Source organism: Galeopterus variegatus, unplaced genomic scaffold, assembly GCF_000696425.1.
Source record: "Galeopterus variegatus unplaced genomic scaffold, G_variegatus-3.0.2 Scaffold1032, whole genome shotgun sequence".
In the NCBI taxonomy this organism is placed as follows: domain Eukaryota; kingdom Metazoa; phylum Chordata; class Mammalia; order Dermoptera; family Cynocephalidae; genus Galeopterus; species Galeopterus variegatus.
The window spans coordinates 339,804-357,646 of record NW_007727143.1 but is presented as its reverse complement, the minus strand read 5'-3'; the positions used below and the strand labels follow the sequence as shown (position 1 = coordinate 357,646).

The 17,843-nt window shown below is 34.1% G+C and overlaps 1 protein-coding gene across 5 annotated transcripts in view; it reads right to left on the bottom strand.

Annotated features, from left to right (window-relative positions):
• The window catches only part of LOC103591800 (ankyrin repeat and KH domain-containing protein 1), a 142,001-nt gene that overhangs the window by 75,223 nt on the left and 48,935 nt on the right, over positions 1–17,843 (bottom strand). For 4 of the 5 annotated variants that reach the window (XM_008574324.1, XM_008574328.1, XM_008574325.1 and 1 more), the window contains exons 6-10: positions 16,835–17,068; positions 14,681–14,775; positions 8,926–9,163; positions 8,529–8,720; positions 3,006–3,115 (exon numbers count right to left, since the gene is read on the bottom strand). In XM_008574324.1, coding sequence (XP_008572546.1) covers positions 3,006–3,115; positions 8,529–8,720; positions 8,926–9,163; positions 14,681–14,775; positions 16,835–17,068 — 869 coding nt within the window. The remainder of the gene's footprint in view (positions 1–3,005; positions 3,116–8,528; positions 8,721–8,925; positions 9,164–14,680; positions 14,776–16,834; positions 17,069–17,843) is intronic. The other variant, XM_008574329.1, reaches the window with a different exon arrangement.

The following is a 17,843-nucleotide window of genomic DNA, read 5'->3' as shown; positions in this document are numbered from 1 at the left end:
TTTTTTTTTTTTTTTTTTTTTTTTTTGGCTGTTGGCCAGTAAGAGATTGAACCTTGGACTTTGGATTTATTCAGCACCACACTCTAAACAACTCAGCTAACCAGCCAGCCCTAAAATATTTTTAAACTAGAGAAAATGAAGTTTCAAATAACTTTCAAAAATGCAACTAAAACATTAATAAATTTTGAAGATCTACCTGAAAATGCTCAAGTATGCCATCAGTTCTGGTTACAAATTTTTAAAAGCAATAAATAAGAAAATTTCTAGATGTCCTTTAAAACTAAGTTCTAAATTATGCCCGGTCCACATTTAGAATAAAAAAGTCCTAAAAGTTCTTACTTTCACCTCAGGAAAGACAACCAAATTGTTGCATTGAAATATTTTTAAGTCATAATTAATATACTAACTGATTCTGGTGCCAAATATTTTAAAGAATGAGAAATGACAGTTTTTAATCTCCTTTAAAAAGAATAATATACTATCAAAACCTTGAAAGTGTGGCAAAAGTTAAGTTCTTAAATCTAACAAAGTATAGAAGTTGGTCCACACTGTGTTCCAAAGATCAGCAAACCACTGGAGGAAATTACCATAGCCCCAGATACTAGGATGCAGCAGCAAAGAATGGAGGATGAGTAAGATGGTAATGCTATGTAGGTAAAGCTAGTAAAAATTATCAGTCACTTTTTCTCAGGACTCAGAGACTGATCTAACAGCTTTACTCTCTGACTCTTCCTGTTTTTAAACAGGACTTTTTCTTTCCTCTGGCCTATAGTAAAGAATGAAATTATAAAATTTATTTCTATGCTTTAAATATCAAAATTATTATACTTTCCCATACTTTCTACATTTTCTATGAAGATCAGTATTGCTTTTTATATCAGGAAAAGAACTAATATTAAAACTGAAATATGTCTCCACAGATAGCAAAAGCACAGAGTAGGCAATGTATTTTTAAAGTTAAAATCAATATGAAATAGTTCAAGAAAAGAAAAAGAAAAAAGCTATGGACATGAAGTAATTAAATCTAATAACATTCATTATAGTGAAAAATGAAAAGCAAGTCAAACATTCAATAATTAAGTGAATGATTATGGTTCATCAACTTGATGTAATATTATGCAAGAGCCATAAATATAGAAGAGACTATATAGCAGTATGAAAAAGATAATGATAGAGGACACAGTGGAAAAAATAGAAAAATGTATTATACTATGACTATAATTATGTGTAAATATGAATGCAAAAATAGATTGCAAAATAGAAAAATAAATAATTATATTAGAATAAAAGCATTAATTACCTTTACACTTAATAATTAAGATATGTATTATTCTGAGTCATTTTTGAATCCTATATTTTGAATGTAAATAAATATGATAAATTCAAATAGTTCTGTTCCTTTAATGCAATTCTTCTAAGGAACTAAATCATAAACACTCTATCTAATTCAATAAGACTAGTAGACTAAAAATAAAACATTTAAAAATATTTCATAACAGATTTTTCACTCAATTAAAATCATATGGTTTTGCTGTACATTAGAGCATACTTAACAGATAGTTCCTTTTTCTCCTTTTCAATATTTTCAGAAGAACTCTCAACAAACAAGGTAAGAGAGTGACTTTGTTGTAGAAAAATGGAAAAAAGGTAGAGAATCCAGCTAAAAATTCAGAGAATAAGATAATTAAACTTTGTTCATAGTATCTAAGCTTTTATGCTCTATCCTATTTCTTCAAGTGATGAAATACTTCCATTCCTAATTTTTATAGATGACCAAAAACAACTCTAAAAGAGGAAAAACATATAGAAAGCAGTTGGAAGACCGAGATCTACTTAACATGTCTCTCTGCCATAATTCTCAGACAAAAAAAAAAAATACACCTCTTAGAAATTTTAACTGATAGGGCGGATACTGATAAATAAGAATGAATGATAGTGTTATCATTACAGTATTTAGTATTAGTAAAAATGATAATAAATAGCACAATCACACTATATATTTTAGTCAATAAGTATTTTCTAACAATGTTCTCAGGTATGTATTTGGGAACATCTGTTATTGGAAATGATTTTAAAAGGCAATACTCGCAGTTTTTTCCTAAGTAACTGAAACTAGTAAAGCTAATTCTCTACGTTTATAGCTGTGTATGTATGTCTCACATAGATTTTTAAGAAATACATAAGGAATTCTTGGAGAAACTCTAGAAAGCAGGACCTTCACAAAATTTTTATTAGTCAAAGCACACATTTCAGAAAGAAGCGTGAACCTTTATTTATTTATTTATTTATTTTTTAAAGATGACTAGCAAGGGGATCTTAATCTTAACCCTTGACTTGGTGTTGTCAGCACTACGCTCTCCCAAGTGAGCTAACCAGCCATCCCTATATAGGGATCCGAACCCGTGGCCTTGGTGTTATCAGCAACACACTCTCCCAAGTGAGCCACGGGCCAGCCCAGAAGCATGAACCTTTAAATCAAATATTATTTATAATTTTCCATAGTTTTAAGGATTTTTACACATATTTGAAATTTTGAAAAGCCTACACAGAAAATACTAAAAGAATAGAATGTCGTAATAATGTCATTAGGAGGATAATTAACAATAGTAGCTTTGTTTTTAAATGTTTAAGCAGAGAAATAACAGAAATCACTCAAAGTGATATGACATATTATTCTACTCTGTGAACATGTTATTGAATTTATGAAATGTCTAACAAAGGGCAGCTTAAAAAGTACAGGAATGTCAAATGGAGGTGGGGTGAGAGGAAGAAACAAAGTGACAGTTTTACCTAGGAAAAGAAAACAATATGCCCTATTCAACACTAAGTATTTTCAAGTACATTTAATATATGCAACAGCTAGAACGAGTAGCCAAGCTTTTTTTAAAAAGCAATTTTATACAAAATACACAAACAATTGATCTTTACTAGTATTTTCTAAATGTTTAAATATAAATGAATATTACCATTCATCCCAAAATATTTGAAATTAAAAAATATCTTACTAAATCGGCCCCTGCTTGAAGTAAAACATCTGCAACATCTGTATGTCCATTTTCACAAGCATAGGTTAAGGCTGTGTCTCCTGTTGCTGTTGTAGCATGCACATTAGCACCTAGCAAACGAAAAAATCATATTTACTTTGTGAACGGTAAAATTATATTAAATAGTCCGATTTTGCAATCTGGTGAAACTGAAAAATTCGAAATGTAAAAATATCAGTATGCATTTTAAGTATCCTAATTTTCCTTCAAATATGCTTTATAAAAATATTTTCGGCCACACAGAAAAGAACTAAACAAAATGACTTTAAAACACCGTAATTTGCCTATACATCACTAGTAAGATACACCCTAAAGAATCAAAGAGTTGCCAAAAACAAAAAACATTAAACAGTTTTCAGAAATCACATTGGTAGTAGTGTGTGTTTGTATCCTGAGACAGTTCTATAGAAATTGTGGCATAAGTCAAATGAATAATTATTTTGTGAGAACTGAAATTTTTGGCATGTTTAAGAGAAAAGACAGATATAAGATAGTTGAGCTTAAGTAAAACCCCTGTGGTTCTGAACTGGAAGTACTGACATGAACTCATGATATATTTTATCTGCAAGAAAAACATATTTCCTAACCCTGACCAACTAAAAAGGCCTAGAGATAGGAAATAGCACCTGCAGCTTAAATTGCAGTCTCTATCCATTTCCTACTAAATAGAATTAAAGGACTTCTTAGAGAAATAATTGATTCCAAGACTGGAGCAGGAACTGTACAAGATGAGCCTGGAACACCTTGTCTTATCAGAAAGCAAGGACACTGTCAGAGACTATAAAGAGGTCATATCAAAAGGATTTAGGAGCTAAACTTATTGAACAAAGATACTCAAATTGTCCCATCTTCTGACAATTTCTGCATCAAGAAAAATGATTGTGATGAAATAAAACCCATCATATAGGTGTAAATAAAAAGTTAAAAATGACATTTAAATCAAAAACAAAAAAAAAACCCCACTTCATTTGTCATCTCTGAAGAATGCTAGAAGACCACCTCATTATTTTGGAAACTGGTAAATAAAGGGGAACAAAAAAATCAAACATTTATCCTGCCATTCCTATATGATCTGTACTTAAGGGCAACCAAATAGTTGCTGAGGGGAATTTTCTATTTATAGACATTTTTCCAGCTAATAAGGAAGGAATAATAGAACTTAGAATATCACCATTTTGTAATCCCTAATGAATTAATGGATCTAAGCAATGATCATCAGTGGTTAAAAATATCACAAAAAGACAGACAACCCAAAACATTCATTACCTCCTGAAGAAAGTACACAGATACCACCTATAAAGTAGTCCCATTAAAAAAAAAAAAGGGGGGGGGGGCCAGCCTGTGGCTCACTTGAGAGAGTGTGGTGCTGACAACACCAAGGCCAAGGGTTTGGATCCCTATATAGGGATGGCCAATTGCTCACTTTGGAGAGCATGGTGCTGACAATACCAAGTCAAGGGTTAAGATCCCCTTACTGGTCATCTTTTTGAAAAAAGAAAAAAAAATCAAACCTGAATACAATCAAGTCTCTAAGTCTAATTACTAATTTATGGAAAAATCCAAGGAACAGAAAGACAAGTTAAACAAAATCACTGAGACACAATCAGTAAAATCCACACTCTGGGAAGCCTAAAGGATAAACATTCCATTTTTTCAATCAAAAATTGTATGGAAAAAGGAAAAAAAATGAAAGGATGCCCATAGATTAAGAGATTTAAGAGACATATTGACCAACAGTGATTATATAAATCTTACTTGAGTTCTAACTTAAACATGATTACCAGATAAATAAGAAAACTGCCTGGATATTTGCTAAGGAACTACAATTATTGAAAAATTTTAGGTAGAAAAATTGTATTGTGGTTATTTTTTTAAATTATCTTTTACCAATACATACTGAAATATTTATAATTTTATGAAAGTATAATTTCTTAAAAATAATTTATTTTTAGGGCCGGCCCGGTGGTGCACTGGATAGTGCACCTCTTGGGAAGCACGGCGGCGCTCCCGTCCGAGGGTTCGGATCCCACATACAGACTGGTTCCCGCTCACTGGCTGAGCGAGGCGCGGGAGCAACACCGAGGGTTGCAATCCCGTTGCCGGTCCCCGTTCCGGTACGGGGGCAACACTGAGGGTTGCGATCCGTTGCCGGACACGGAAAAAAGACAAAAAAAAATAATAATAATTTATTTTTAAATTAAAAAAATGAAAAGCTAAAAATGTTTATTTTAAATAAAAATAATTTTATAAAAGTAAATGGGGGGTCTGGAGGGAGTACAGATGAAATAAGATTGGCCACGAATTAAACATCCATCCAGTTAAAACTGGGTGATGAGTTGTTAGGTTTTATTATACTATATTCTCTATATGTTTGAAAAAATGCCATAACAGAAAGGTTTTTAATTTTTTTTTTTTTTTTTTTTTTTTTGTCTTTTTTCCATGTCCGGCACCGGATCGCAACCCTCAGTGTTGCCCCCGTACCGGACCGGGACCGGCAACGGGATCACAAGCCTCGGTGTTGCTCCCGCGCCTCGCTCAGCCAGTGAGCGGGAGCCGGTCTGTATGTGGGATCCGAACCCTCGGACGGGAGCGCCGCCGCGCTTCCCAAGCGGCGCACTATCCAGTGCGCCACCGGGCCGACCCTTTAATTTTTTTTTTTTTAATCGTAAAAGCCCCATTGGATTTTCCTTTAGAGAATTTCATGTAAATCTCAAACATGGAGCAAAAAATTTTTAGTTAGTGATCAAGTTAAAAGGTGATTCTCGGGCCGGCCCGGTGGCGCACTGGATAAGTGCGCCGCTTGGGAAGCGCGGCGGCGCTCCCGCCCGAGGGTTTGGATCCCACATACAGACCGGTTCCCGCTCACTGGCTGAGCGAGGCACGGGAGCAACACCGAGGGTTGCGATCCCGTTGCCGGACACAGAAAAAGACAAAAGACAAAAAAAAAAAAGTGATTCTCTTTTTAGCCCCAGGGTAGTTCTAGGAATACATACTTCAAGTTAGCAAAAGGAACTAAATGTGAGAATCAGTAGTGATGCCGTAGAAAAAACAACTTCAGGAGTTCTGTTTGAATGTTGACTCTGTCACTATTAGCTTGGTTACCTTATAGAAGTTATGCAACATCACTGTGCATCAGTTTCCATATCTATAAGAATGGGTTTAATATTTCTTACCTCACAGGGTCCATTAGCAATTAATAGAAATAACACAACAGCTGAGCAGAATGTCTTCTGGTACCCAATAATTTTTTTTATTGGTTATGAATAATCATGAGATAAAAAGCTGTCCTATAATTTCTTTATTTTTTAATTTTTTTTTATTATTTTAAAGATGGCCAGTAAGGGGATCTTAACCCTTGACTTGGTGTTGTCGGCAGCACACTCACTCTCCCAAGTGAGCCATGGGCCAGCCCCTGTCCTATAATTTCTTAATAAACATTTATTCCTTCTTTTTTTTTTTTTTTTTTTTTTTTTTTTTAAAGGATGACCGGTAAGGGGATCTCAACCCTTGGCCTGGTGTTGTCAGCACCACGCTCAGCCAGTGAGCAAACCGGCCATCCCTACATAGGATCCGAACCCGTGGCCTTGGTGTTATCAGCACCGCACTCTACCGAGTGAGCCACGGGCCGGCCCTATTTATTCCTTCTTTTAAAAATGTCTTACAGGGCCGGCCCGGTGGCACACTGCGCTAGTGCGCCACTTGGGAAGCGCGGCGGCGCTCCCGCTGAGGGTTCGGATCCCACATACAGACCGGTTCCCGCTCACTGGCTGAGCGAGGCGCGGGGGCAACACCGCGTGTTGCGATCCCGTTGCCGGTCCTGGTCCGGTACGGGGGCGACACTGAGGGTTGCGATCCGTTGCCGGACACGGGAAAAATAAAATAAAATAAAAAAAAATAAAAATGTCTTACAGCAACATGACTTTAGCTTAGGAGAGGGATGGAGAAAGAATGTAGAAAGGTAACCATCGGTAGAGAAAGACTCTCAAATAGGACACAGTTACTGAAAATGATGGGGTAACAATGACTGAATAATGTATACAATAACTAGAGTGATTAATAGTATTTGAGTCATGAAAGAGGTCAGCTTTTATGGTTGGTTGGTCCAAACCATAAATCATCCAAACTATTAATAATCTGGGTTAAGAAATTAGTTCAATAACTCAAAGGAAAAACTGAGGCTTGACTATAAAAAAATTGTTAACACTGAAAGCTCCTAAGGATGAATAAAGTTTTGGTAAATATCTCATTTTCTTTTATATATTAGTTTCTTTACATCAAGTTTTAAACAACATATCAGATCTGTATAAAAACAAAAATTCTATATTACTTCCAAAGTACATACAGAGGTTTACATCTATCTAGATCAATTTTTTTCTGCTATATCTTATAAAACTACAAATATTCTATGTAAAAATACTTATTGCTTACTATTGTTCTATAAAACTACAAATATTCTACACAAAAATTCTTATTGCTTACTACTGTGCTTAATATTGAATAAAGCACAAATATTTTATTTTTTTGTTGGCTGGCTAATATGGGGATCTGAACTCATGACCTTGGTGTTAGTCTGCACTCTAACCAACTGAGCTAGCCAGCCAGCCCACAAATATTGTAAAACTAAATACTCTGCCAAAAAATATATATTCCCACTTGTCCCTTTTTTCTTTTCTTTTCTTTTTTCTTTTGAGATGACCTAGAAATGCCAAGAAATGAACAGGCTTAAAAGTACCAAATTACAACCTCTATAATGTCATCCTCACTTCCTCTTACTAACAGAGACTAAGAGGAACTACTCTCTTCCAGAGCCACAATCAATTCAATGGATAGAGAAGATGAATGAGAAGCCTTATGGTCACTAAGAAAATACTAAAAAGAAATCTTTTTTAAAATGAGATTTTAAAAGACTCCTAAGTTTAAGAAAAGCAGTTAAATTGTGAAGCTATTTTTCAACTTTTATAGAAATGAAAAAGTTAAGGCTAATTGTTGAGAAAGCAATATAAAAACCATGCCTTTAAAGGCATGCTTAATTTTAAAATTTTTATTTAATTTTGTTTTATTTTTAACTGACAAATAATAATTATAAATATTATGGGGTACAATGTGATGTTATGATATACGTATATACTGCGGAATGATTAAATCAAGCTAATTAACATATCCATTACACCTCACATAGTTATTTCTTTGTGGTGAGAACATTTAAAATCAACTCTCTCAGCAATTTTTAAACGCACAATACATTATATAGTTAACCATAGTCACCATGCTATGCAAAGATCACTAAAACTTATTCCTCCTGTCTTTAACTGAAACTCTGGTATTCTTTTACCAACATCTCCCCTTTCCCCATCCATTCTTCCTCCTATACTATTCTACTCTCTATTTCTGTGAGTTCAACTTTTTTAGATTCCACATATAAGTGAAGTATTATTTGTATTCATCTTTCTGAGATATAAGGCAGTTAGTTTTTAAGCCACATACCAGCAGCCAGCAAATATTTAACCAACTCCAGGTGACCCTCCTGAGAAGCCTCCATCAGAGGTGTAGAGCAGCCAAGTTCTATATCAGCCCCCGCCTTAATCAGGAAGTCTGCAACTTCAGAAAATCCTCCACAGCAAGCCAAAGTAAGAGCAGTTTCTTGGGTTTCTTCTGTCTGGGCATTTATATTTGCTCCTAAGAAAGCATAAAAATAGATAAAACTAGCTGCAAGAGATTTATGATAAAGATATTATTTTTCTGAATTGTGATAATCATCTCCATTTTCTCTGCTTCTCATCAACACACAAAAAATTATGCTAGTTGTAGTAAACTTCACTGATACTGACACAAACATCCAAAGGAAAATGATTTTTTTTTCAAAGAAGTGAAACTGTTTTACCTTGGGCTAAGAGTAGTGCTACCATTTCTTCGTGTCCTTCCCGAGCAGCTTCCATCAAGGGAGTATATCCTTCATCATTAACTTCTTCAAGATTTGCTCCCCTTTCAATAAGTAGAGCTGCCAATTCAACATGTCCTCCACAGGCAGCTAGTGTCAATGGAGATTCAAATGAATCTGCAGGCATGTTCACTTGAGCACCACTATCCAAAAGCAAACGGGCCACCTCTACATGTCCATCCTGCAGATTTCCAGAAGTAAAGCAAGAAGGAGAGAAATTTTTTTGTTTTGAAATTTTTTTTAAATCAGAAAAGAAAAGCAACAGATTGGAAAAAACAGAAAGGAAGAAAGAAAAGGGAAAGGAAGATTAGATTTAGCTTACATAGCATGTATATTATCATGCCCATCTGAGCCATATCAAAAGTCTGTTCATACTTTAAAATAATTTTTATATTATTTTACCTTACTTTTGAGCAAACCCAAAATTTTCCAAATGAATCAGACTTGGTGACATGCAGTCACATTCCAAATAATTTTGAATTTCCACATTCTTTGAAGTTCAAAAAACTGTTAAATCCATAGTCAGTAATATCTCAAAATAATTACTGTTTATAATTCTGCTAGTCAAACACAGCCATACCCTCAAGCTCAGGTGTCATGGTCAAACGTAGAAACTGCATTAGATCTATTTTAGAAACAAAAGCTTGGTAAAAAATAACTCAACAAATTCTGTGAAGTCATTGCCACTTGGGATTATGTCACCAAGATAAACCCCTGTGGATTGATATTATATTACCCTATATTTTTCCTCATCACAACAGCTTGTTGCATTGAGGCAAAGGATTTTACAAAGATGTGAAAATAAAGATCTTATTCATTTGTAAATAATTTTACCATGAGCCCACCTGCATAGCTAGTAATACAATTAAGAATAAAACATTCTCAGGCTGGCTAGTTAGTTCAGTTGGTTAGACCACAGCCTTACTATTATTATTTTTTAAAATTTATTTTAATGTATCAATGTACAATGTAGTTGATTTTTGTGTCCCTTTATCAATTCCTCTTCCCCCCCCCTTCCCCCCCCCCCCCCCCCGCCACTCAACGTCACATCGTAACAACAAGGTTACCGGTTTGGATCCCTGTACTGGCCAAAAAAACACAATAAAACATTCTCATGGACGTTATCCATTCTATCCCTCCATCACCATAAATATCCTTCTTTAGTTTCAAATTCTTTTTTTTTTGGCAGCTGGCCAGTATTAGTTTCAAATTCTTGACTTCAAAATTGATGTAGGACTTAAAGTTTGTTGTGGCATATAAAGTAAGAGGCTATGTTGTTCTATATTTCAAAAATGAACAAAATATTGCTAATGAAAAGTAAATGCTGAGTACAAAAATAAGGCTTTATAATGTTGGGCGACTCAAAGAATTAATTAAAGAAAGCTTAATTAAATGTTAAATTTCAGTATCCATCAAGAATTTCATTATATTTAACGACTAGCTGAGCTTTAATCACTTTTGACACAATGCCAAAAACAGATGACTTCACATTAAAATTTTAGTTTTCTTAATACTTCAAATATATGTAAAATAAAATACATTTTAATCAAACTACTGACTGTGTTGATGTGGTATTTGAAATACATTTCTAACAGAAAATAAAGTAACGACTTGTAAGTATCTACAAATCAGAAAACTGCTATTATACCTATCCCTCTAGGCTCTCGATAAATTGTTTTACTTGAATTTACTTGAATTTTTGAGGATTCTTTATAGATTCTGCTAACATATCTTGAGTACATACATTAAGAGAAGAACTATATTAGGCACTTTCTGATACTAATGAACAATTTTTTTTAAGTATCTTTTAAATTTATTGTGGTAAAACATATATAACATAAGAATTGCCATTTTAAGCATTTTTAAACATACAATTATGTGGGATTAATTACGTTCACAATGCTGTGCAACCACTACTTCTATCTATTTCCAAAACTTTCTCATCATCCAAAACATAAACTCTACCCATTAAGCAATAGCTTCTCATTATTCCTTCCCCCTGTTTGTGGTAACCTCTAATATACTTCTGAACAATATTATTTTTGCCAAAAGAAAAAAAAAGAATTAAAAATTAAGAAATAAGACAAAGAATAACCCAACCTTTCAGGTCTAATATTGTCATTTGAATTTTTTTTTTTTAAATTCTAAGACATTGGTCTTAGCCATGTAGATGTAGCTGAAATTGGACTTACTCTCCTATCATAAACAAATATAAATTGCGGGAGTGGAGGATATATATATATCACACACACATACATACATACATACATATAAAGCAACTGTTGGAAGCACTGGACAGCAACTAAGCTAGGGCTATGATCATTGAAAGAAAAGAGCACATGCGATGAACCCTACATTCACTCCAGCTTTCTCTCCGTGGGCATCTTCCAAACCTATTTCCCTTCCTACAGAGCCTAAACAGAGAGTGAACATTTCACTGGAAAAAGGAAACAAAAATCAGAATATGAGCCAGCCAAGATAGTTAAGACTTTGGGGGCAGGGGGTCCCACAAAAAGAGAAAAGTTAGACAAAAGAGTCCCAAAAATCTATATAAAATTCTCTTCAGATACTTGGACAACTTCTGAGTTAAGAATACCAAGGACAAGACTCCAGGATGCCTAGCAGAGAATAGTTACTGGAAGGCTACAGACCTCAGGAGTTCAGGCTCAGCAAGAATGGACAAACCCTGGGCCGGCCCGGTGGCGCACTGGATAAATGCACCGCTTGGGAAGCGCTGCGGCGCTCCCGCCCGAGGGTTCGGATCCCACATACAGACCGGTTCCCGCTCACTGGCTGAGCGAGGCGCAGGGGCAATGCCAAGGGTTGCAATCCCGTTGCCGGTCCCCGGTCCGGTACAGGGGCAACACTGAGGGTTGCGATCCGTTGCCGGACACGGAAAAAGACAAAAGACAAAAAAAAAAAAAAAAGAATGGACAAACCTTGATAAATATTCCAGACTTTCAGTTGAGACGTTAGGCTATCCCCAGGTACTAAGAACCACACTATAGGGGTAAGGGCAAAGCTGAAATCAAGCCTCAACAGGATCAAAGTGATCCACTGGTAATGCAACTGCATGCTGGAACAAAATTTAACTGTCTTCAAGGAGGACAGTATCATCCACAGCCTGTAAAATGTATCATCCACAATGTATGGCTTGCAATAAAATATTACTAGACCTATTAAAAGGCAGGAAAAAGTGACATAATCAAGTCAGGTGACAATAAAACCAACCCTAGGAGTGAATCAAATATAGGTGTTAGCAGAAAAGAACCTCAAAATAACTATTAATGCTAAGTTAAAAAAAAAGGGGGGGGGGAAATGAACATGAATGAAAAAATAAATTTCAACAAAGGATCAGAATATAAAAACACCATATCAACAATTATGTTAAATGATCCAAACAAACCAATGAAAAGATAGATTGATGGAGTAGGCTACAAAACATGAAGCAAATATATACTATTTATAAGAAACTCACACTTCAATATAATGAAATAGGTATGTTGAAAGAATAGGATAAAAACATATATCAGGCAAACACTAACCAAAGGGAAGCAAGAGTATCTACACCAATATCAAATAAAGGAGACCTCAGAGCAAAGAATATCACCAGAGACAGAGACATTATATAATAAAAAGGTTAATCCACCAAAAAGATGTAGCACTTCAAAAATGTGTATGCATCAAACAACAGAGCTCCAAAATGTGAAAATTAAACTGTAAAGCAACTGAAGAAGAAACAGAAAAATCTACAATTACAGCTTGAGATTTCAACGCCCCTCTCTTGACAAATATTGGAACAACTAGACAGAAAAGAAAGGATGTAGAAGTATTATACCATCAATCAATAGGCTCTATTTGACATTTAAAGAACACTCCACCCAACAACTGCAGAATATACATTCTTTTCAAGTCCCCACGGAATATATTTCTATATCCTGGCTATAAAACAAACTTCAAAGTTCTCTGGTCACAATGGATTCAAACTAGAAATCATTAACAGAAAGATCAGAAAAATCTTCAAACATTTAGAAATTAAAATTAATAAAAATAATCAATGGGTCAAAAAGGAAGTCTTAAGCGGAATAAAAAATGCATTGAACTGAATGAAAATGAAAATACTACGCAAGATATAAAAATTTGAAGGACACAGCTAAAGCATTGCTGAAAGGAAAATTTATAGCACTAAATGCTCACAATTAGAAAAGAGGAAATGTCTCAAATCAGTAATATAAGATCCTATTTCAAAAGCTACAAAAAGAAGAGCAAAATAAACCCAAAGAAAGCAGAAAGAAGGATATAATAAATAGACTGGAATTAAATGAAATAGAGAAAAATAGAGAAAAAATTTAAAACTAAATGTTGATTCTTTAAAACCCAAAAGTTGACAAAACTTCAGTTACACTGACCAAGAAAAAAAGAGAGAAGACTCAAATTACTAAAATCAAAAATGAAGGAGGGGACATTAATAAACAAATTTTATAAAAAGGATTATAAAAGAATATTATGGAAGACTGTATGCCAACAAATTAGATAACCTAGATGAAATGGACAAATTCCTAGAAAGACATAAACTAGCAAACTGACTAAAGAAAAAAACTGAAAATCTGAAATACTTATAAAAAGAGAATTAGTAATCAAAATCTTCCCACCCAGCAATTTTACCCTAGATACATACCCAACAGAAACAATCACTTATGTCACCATTATGGCAACTTTATTCTTAACAGCCAGAGTTTGGAAACAACACAAATGTCCATCATAGTAGACTGGATAAAGAAATAAAGGTGTATTATACAATGGAATTCTACACAAAAATGAAAATGAGCAAACTACTGTAAAATGGAACAACATGGGTAACCTCACAAGCATAATGTTGAGTGAAAGAAGTCAGACACAAAAGAATACTTACTGTATTGTCTATTGGTAAGAAGATCAAAAATAGAAAAACTAATTTATGGTGACAAGTTAGAATGGTGGTTATTCTTGACGGGAGGTACTAACTGGGAGGGGGCATAGATGAGCCTTCTGGGGTGCTATATGTAGATATGATTGTTATATGGATGTATACACATATAAAATTTCAAGCTATACACTTAAGATTTGGCAGTTTACTCTATGTAAGTTATACCCAATTTAAAAGTATATTTTATCCATCATTTCTAGGAGTTTGAGAAAGCAGTTTTTATTTGATGTACTCTTTTATAAATATGCATTCATGCATGATATGTATGTGCTTACAGACAACAAAGAAAAATGATTTCTGGAATGACAGCACTGAAGGTGATTATTCTCTCTGATACAAAATTGTTTGGACTGAAAATACAATTCTAGATTATCCTCAAAAGAAATAATTAAATGCTTTATAGGTTATACATAGTGTATATAAGTCAATATATTTCTATGTCAATTTGCTACATAAGATTTCAATACAAAGCTATGAAAACATTAGAAATATGTCTACTATCTCCAAAATTAGAGTTTTATCAACAATATCCCTACAGCAGAACACATTACTTTAGGATTACATGTTACTGTCCTCTTACAAAAGCACAGATACTCAAGTATTAACTGTGTTTAATTTAGAGTTGGGTTAAGAAATTACACAAATCAAACACCAATTAATAATTCTCAAAGGCATAAATACATATGACCTTTTCTTCCCATAAAATCTCAAGTGAATACAATTTAAAATTACCATGCAAGCCTCCATTAAGGCAGTGTGCATCTCATCTGTTTTGTGCTCTTGATCTGCACCAGCTTCAAGTAGAAAGCGAACCATATCCAAATGGCCTTAAATAAAAGAACAAAATTTTTAAAAGAATTGAGTATCAATTTAATACTCTAACATAGGAAATCTTTTTCTTTCAGATATCTATATAAAAATTCATGAGAAAGTTTGCATTCAATAAATAAATTAATGACAGTTTTACAAAGCCAATTAAAAATAATAAGCAGGATCTCATCAAAGTCTTATTATTTAGGTTTTAAAGACTGAATTTGTCCAAAGCAAGTAAAGCAATAATACTTTTTCTTCGATTTAATCTATAAAATTATTTATCAAATCAAAACACTGAAATCAAATAGAAAGCCAAGTAAAGTATCTTTGGATCATATTTTCTAGAAAAACAGCTTTAAAATATCCACAAACTCACTATGGCAATGAGCAGGCACAAAAACTCCATTTAAAGTAATTCCAATCCTCCTGATAAATCTAATATGTAAAAAGCCTTAACTGTCAATTAAAAAAAGACAAACACTTCTGTAGAAAAATGGGTGAAGGATATGGAATGGTAATTCAAAACAGAAATGCAAATGAATATTATTAAACTAATGAAAAGTATATTAAACCTTCCTATTAAAGAAATGCAAATTAAAATGCAACACCATTTTTTTTTACTATCAAAATGGCAAAGATTAAAAAGAATGATAATACCCAGTGTTGGTGAGGGTGTAGGGTGGGGTTAAGGGCATTCTCAAACACTGCTGGTGGGAGTATAAATTGGTTCAACCTTTCTAGAAGGCAATTTGGCAATATGTATCAAAAGCCTTAAAATTGTCCATACCCTTTGACCCAGCAATTCCACTTCCAGGAATTTATCCTAAGGAAATAATCAGAGATTAGGCAAAAATGTCTACACAAGGATGTTATCACAGTGTTTTTAATAATAGTGAAAAACTGGGAACAATTCAAGTGTCCAAAAATAGGCAATTATGGGTGCTACTATTTCATGTATTTGGCAGAAATTGATAATTCCCTATCCACTCTCTTATTCTCCCTTAATAAGAGAACTCTGATTTTATCTGAGTGGTAACATGCTGGACTAAAAGACTACATTTCCCAGACTCTCTTGCAGCTATGTATAGCAAATGAGATGTAAGTGGGAGTTATAAGATGGAACTTCTAGGAAGACTTCTTAAAAGGAGCTCACTAAATGGGAAGGCACTCCCTATTTTACCCTTAACTTCTTCATCCTTCCTAGAATATGGAATGCTGGGGCCCTAGCTACTATCTCTCTCCTCTTATAGGTAACTCTGAGGATAGAAAAAACATATTAGGATGGTAGAATAGAAAAATAGAATTCTGAGATCTTGGCGACAATGGAACTGCCTATCTAGCCTAAAAAGCCTACCCTTGGACTTCTCTTTGGTTTGAATCATTACTCATTTAGGTTTTGTAACTTATTTACCCAAATCTAATCCTAACTGAAATAGTAAAATACTATGTGATCATCAAAAGTTGTGTTGCAAGAATATTTACTGAGATGTTGATGACACACTGCTAAATAAAATAAGTACACCATAAATCAGTGTTAGAGTATGATTGTTTTGTTTAAAATATATATATGTTTGTTTATAAACATACTTTAAGACACACTGGAAGTACATACACTAAAATACTGTTTACATACATTTTATCTTTACATGGTAGTATTACCTATTATTTTTAAATTTCTCTTCTGTGCTATTCTGTGTTTTTCAGGTTTTTGTATCAAGTATGTATCATTACTATTGTTTGGGTATGTATTATTTTTTAAATAAATGTTGAAAAAATTGTATAAAATAAAAGTTATTAAATAATAAAAACCCTCTAAATCTGTGCTAAGTGGTTTGGTTGACTTCATAGTTAACTGAATAAATTTGAGTTAAAATAAAAAAGAAACATACATTAGGAAACTATACTATAAGAAATACAGGGTAAACTGGACTTTCTACATAATCTCCTATAACTGGATAATTTTGTAGCACAGGGAAAATATAAGCAATACAAAGTTAACTCAAAAACTCAATACTCAAATATTCAAATATTCAAGGTTATGTAAAAAATTGTATTCATACATATATAGAGTACCTTTGTAGCATGCAAGTGTAAGAGCACTTTCTTTGAATTCATTAGAATGAGTGTTGATGCCTGCACCATGATCTAGAAGAACCCTTGCAACTTCCACATGACCTGCACTGGCTGCTTCCATTAAGGGGGTATGTCCATTTTCATTATGATCTTCTATATTTGCACCTTCATTAAGTAGCACTTTCACAATGTCAACAAATCCTCCAGCACAGGCATAAGTTAGTGCAGTGTTTCCTAATAAAGAACAAAAAGACCCCACAAAATTATGACACACACAGAGATACATTTATGATTATGCTATTGCTCTAGTTATAGCTCTTCAATTCCCTTAAATAAACCACTACATATTATAAATGTCTGAACAATACAAAATGGTCACAAAAGGCAAATCTATAGAGACAGAAAGTAGAGTAGTTGTTGTCTGAGACTGAGGTGAGTGCAAATGGGCAAAGGGATATTTTTGTGGTGATGGAAATGTTCTACAATTAGATTGTGTTGAAGACTGCATAACTATAAATTTACTAGAAATCATTCTTGTACACTTAAAACAAGTGAATTTTATGGTATGTGAATTATATCAACAGAGTTAGGATTTTTTGTTTTGGTGAAAAAGAGGAAGCAGCTATATTCAGACTGAGCCTCAAAAGGTGAGTAGGATTCTTATAGGTGGGGGAAGAGTATCTGGAATCAAATAGAAAGCATAAGTAAAAGCAGGTGACTAAGGTGGGGAGGGGCCAAGGGCCTCAGCCAGGGCCCCCGGCCATCCATTGTTCGCATCCAGCCCAGCAACAACCTTGCCACAGCCAGAAACCCCCCAGGCTCCCGACCTAGAGTGGGAGGGGTGCTGCCATGGTGCCCACCTCAGCCATGCCCCACCCCCCATCCCACCTCCATTTTCCCACCCTCCTACTCCCACCCCCTCCCCCTCCCACTGCTCCACAACATCTTAGAATGTAATAATAATAATAATAATAATAATAATAATAATAATAATATTTAAAAAAAAAAG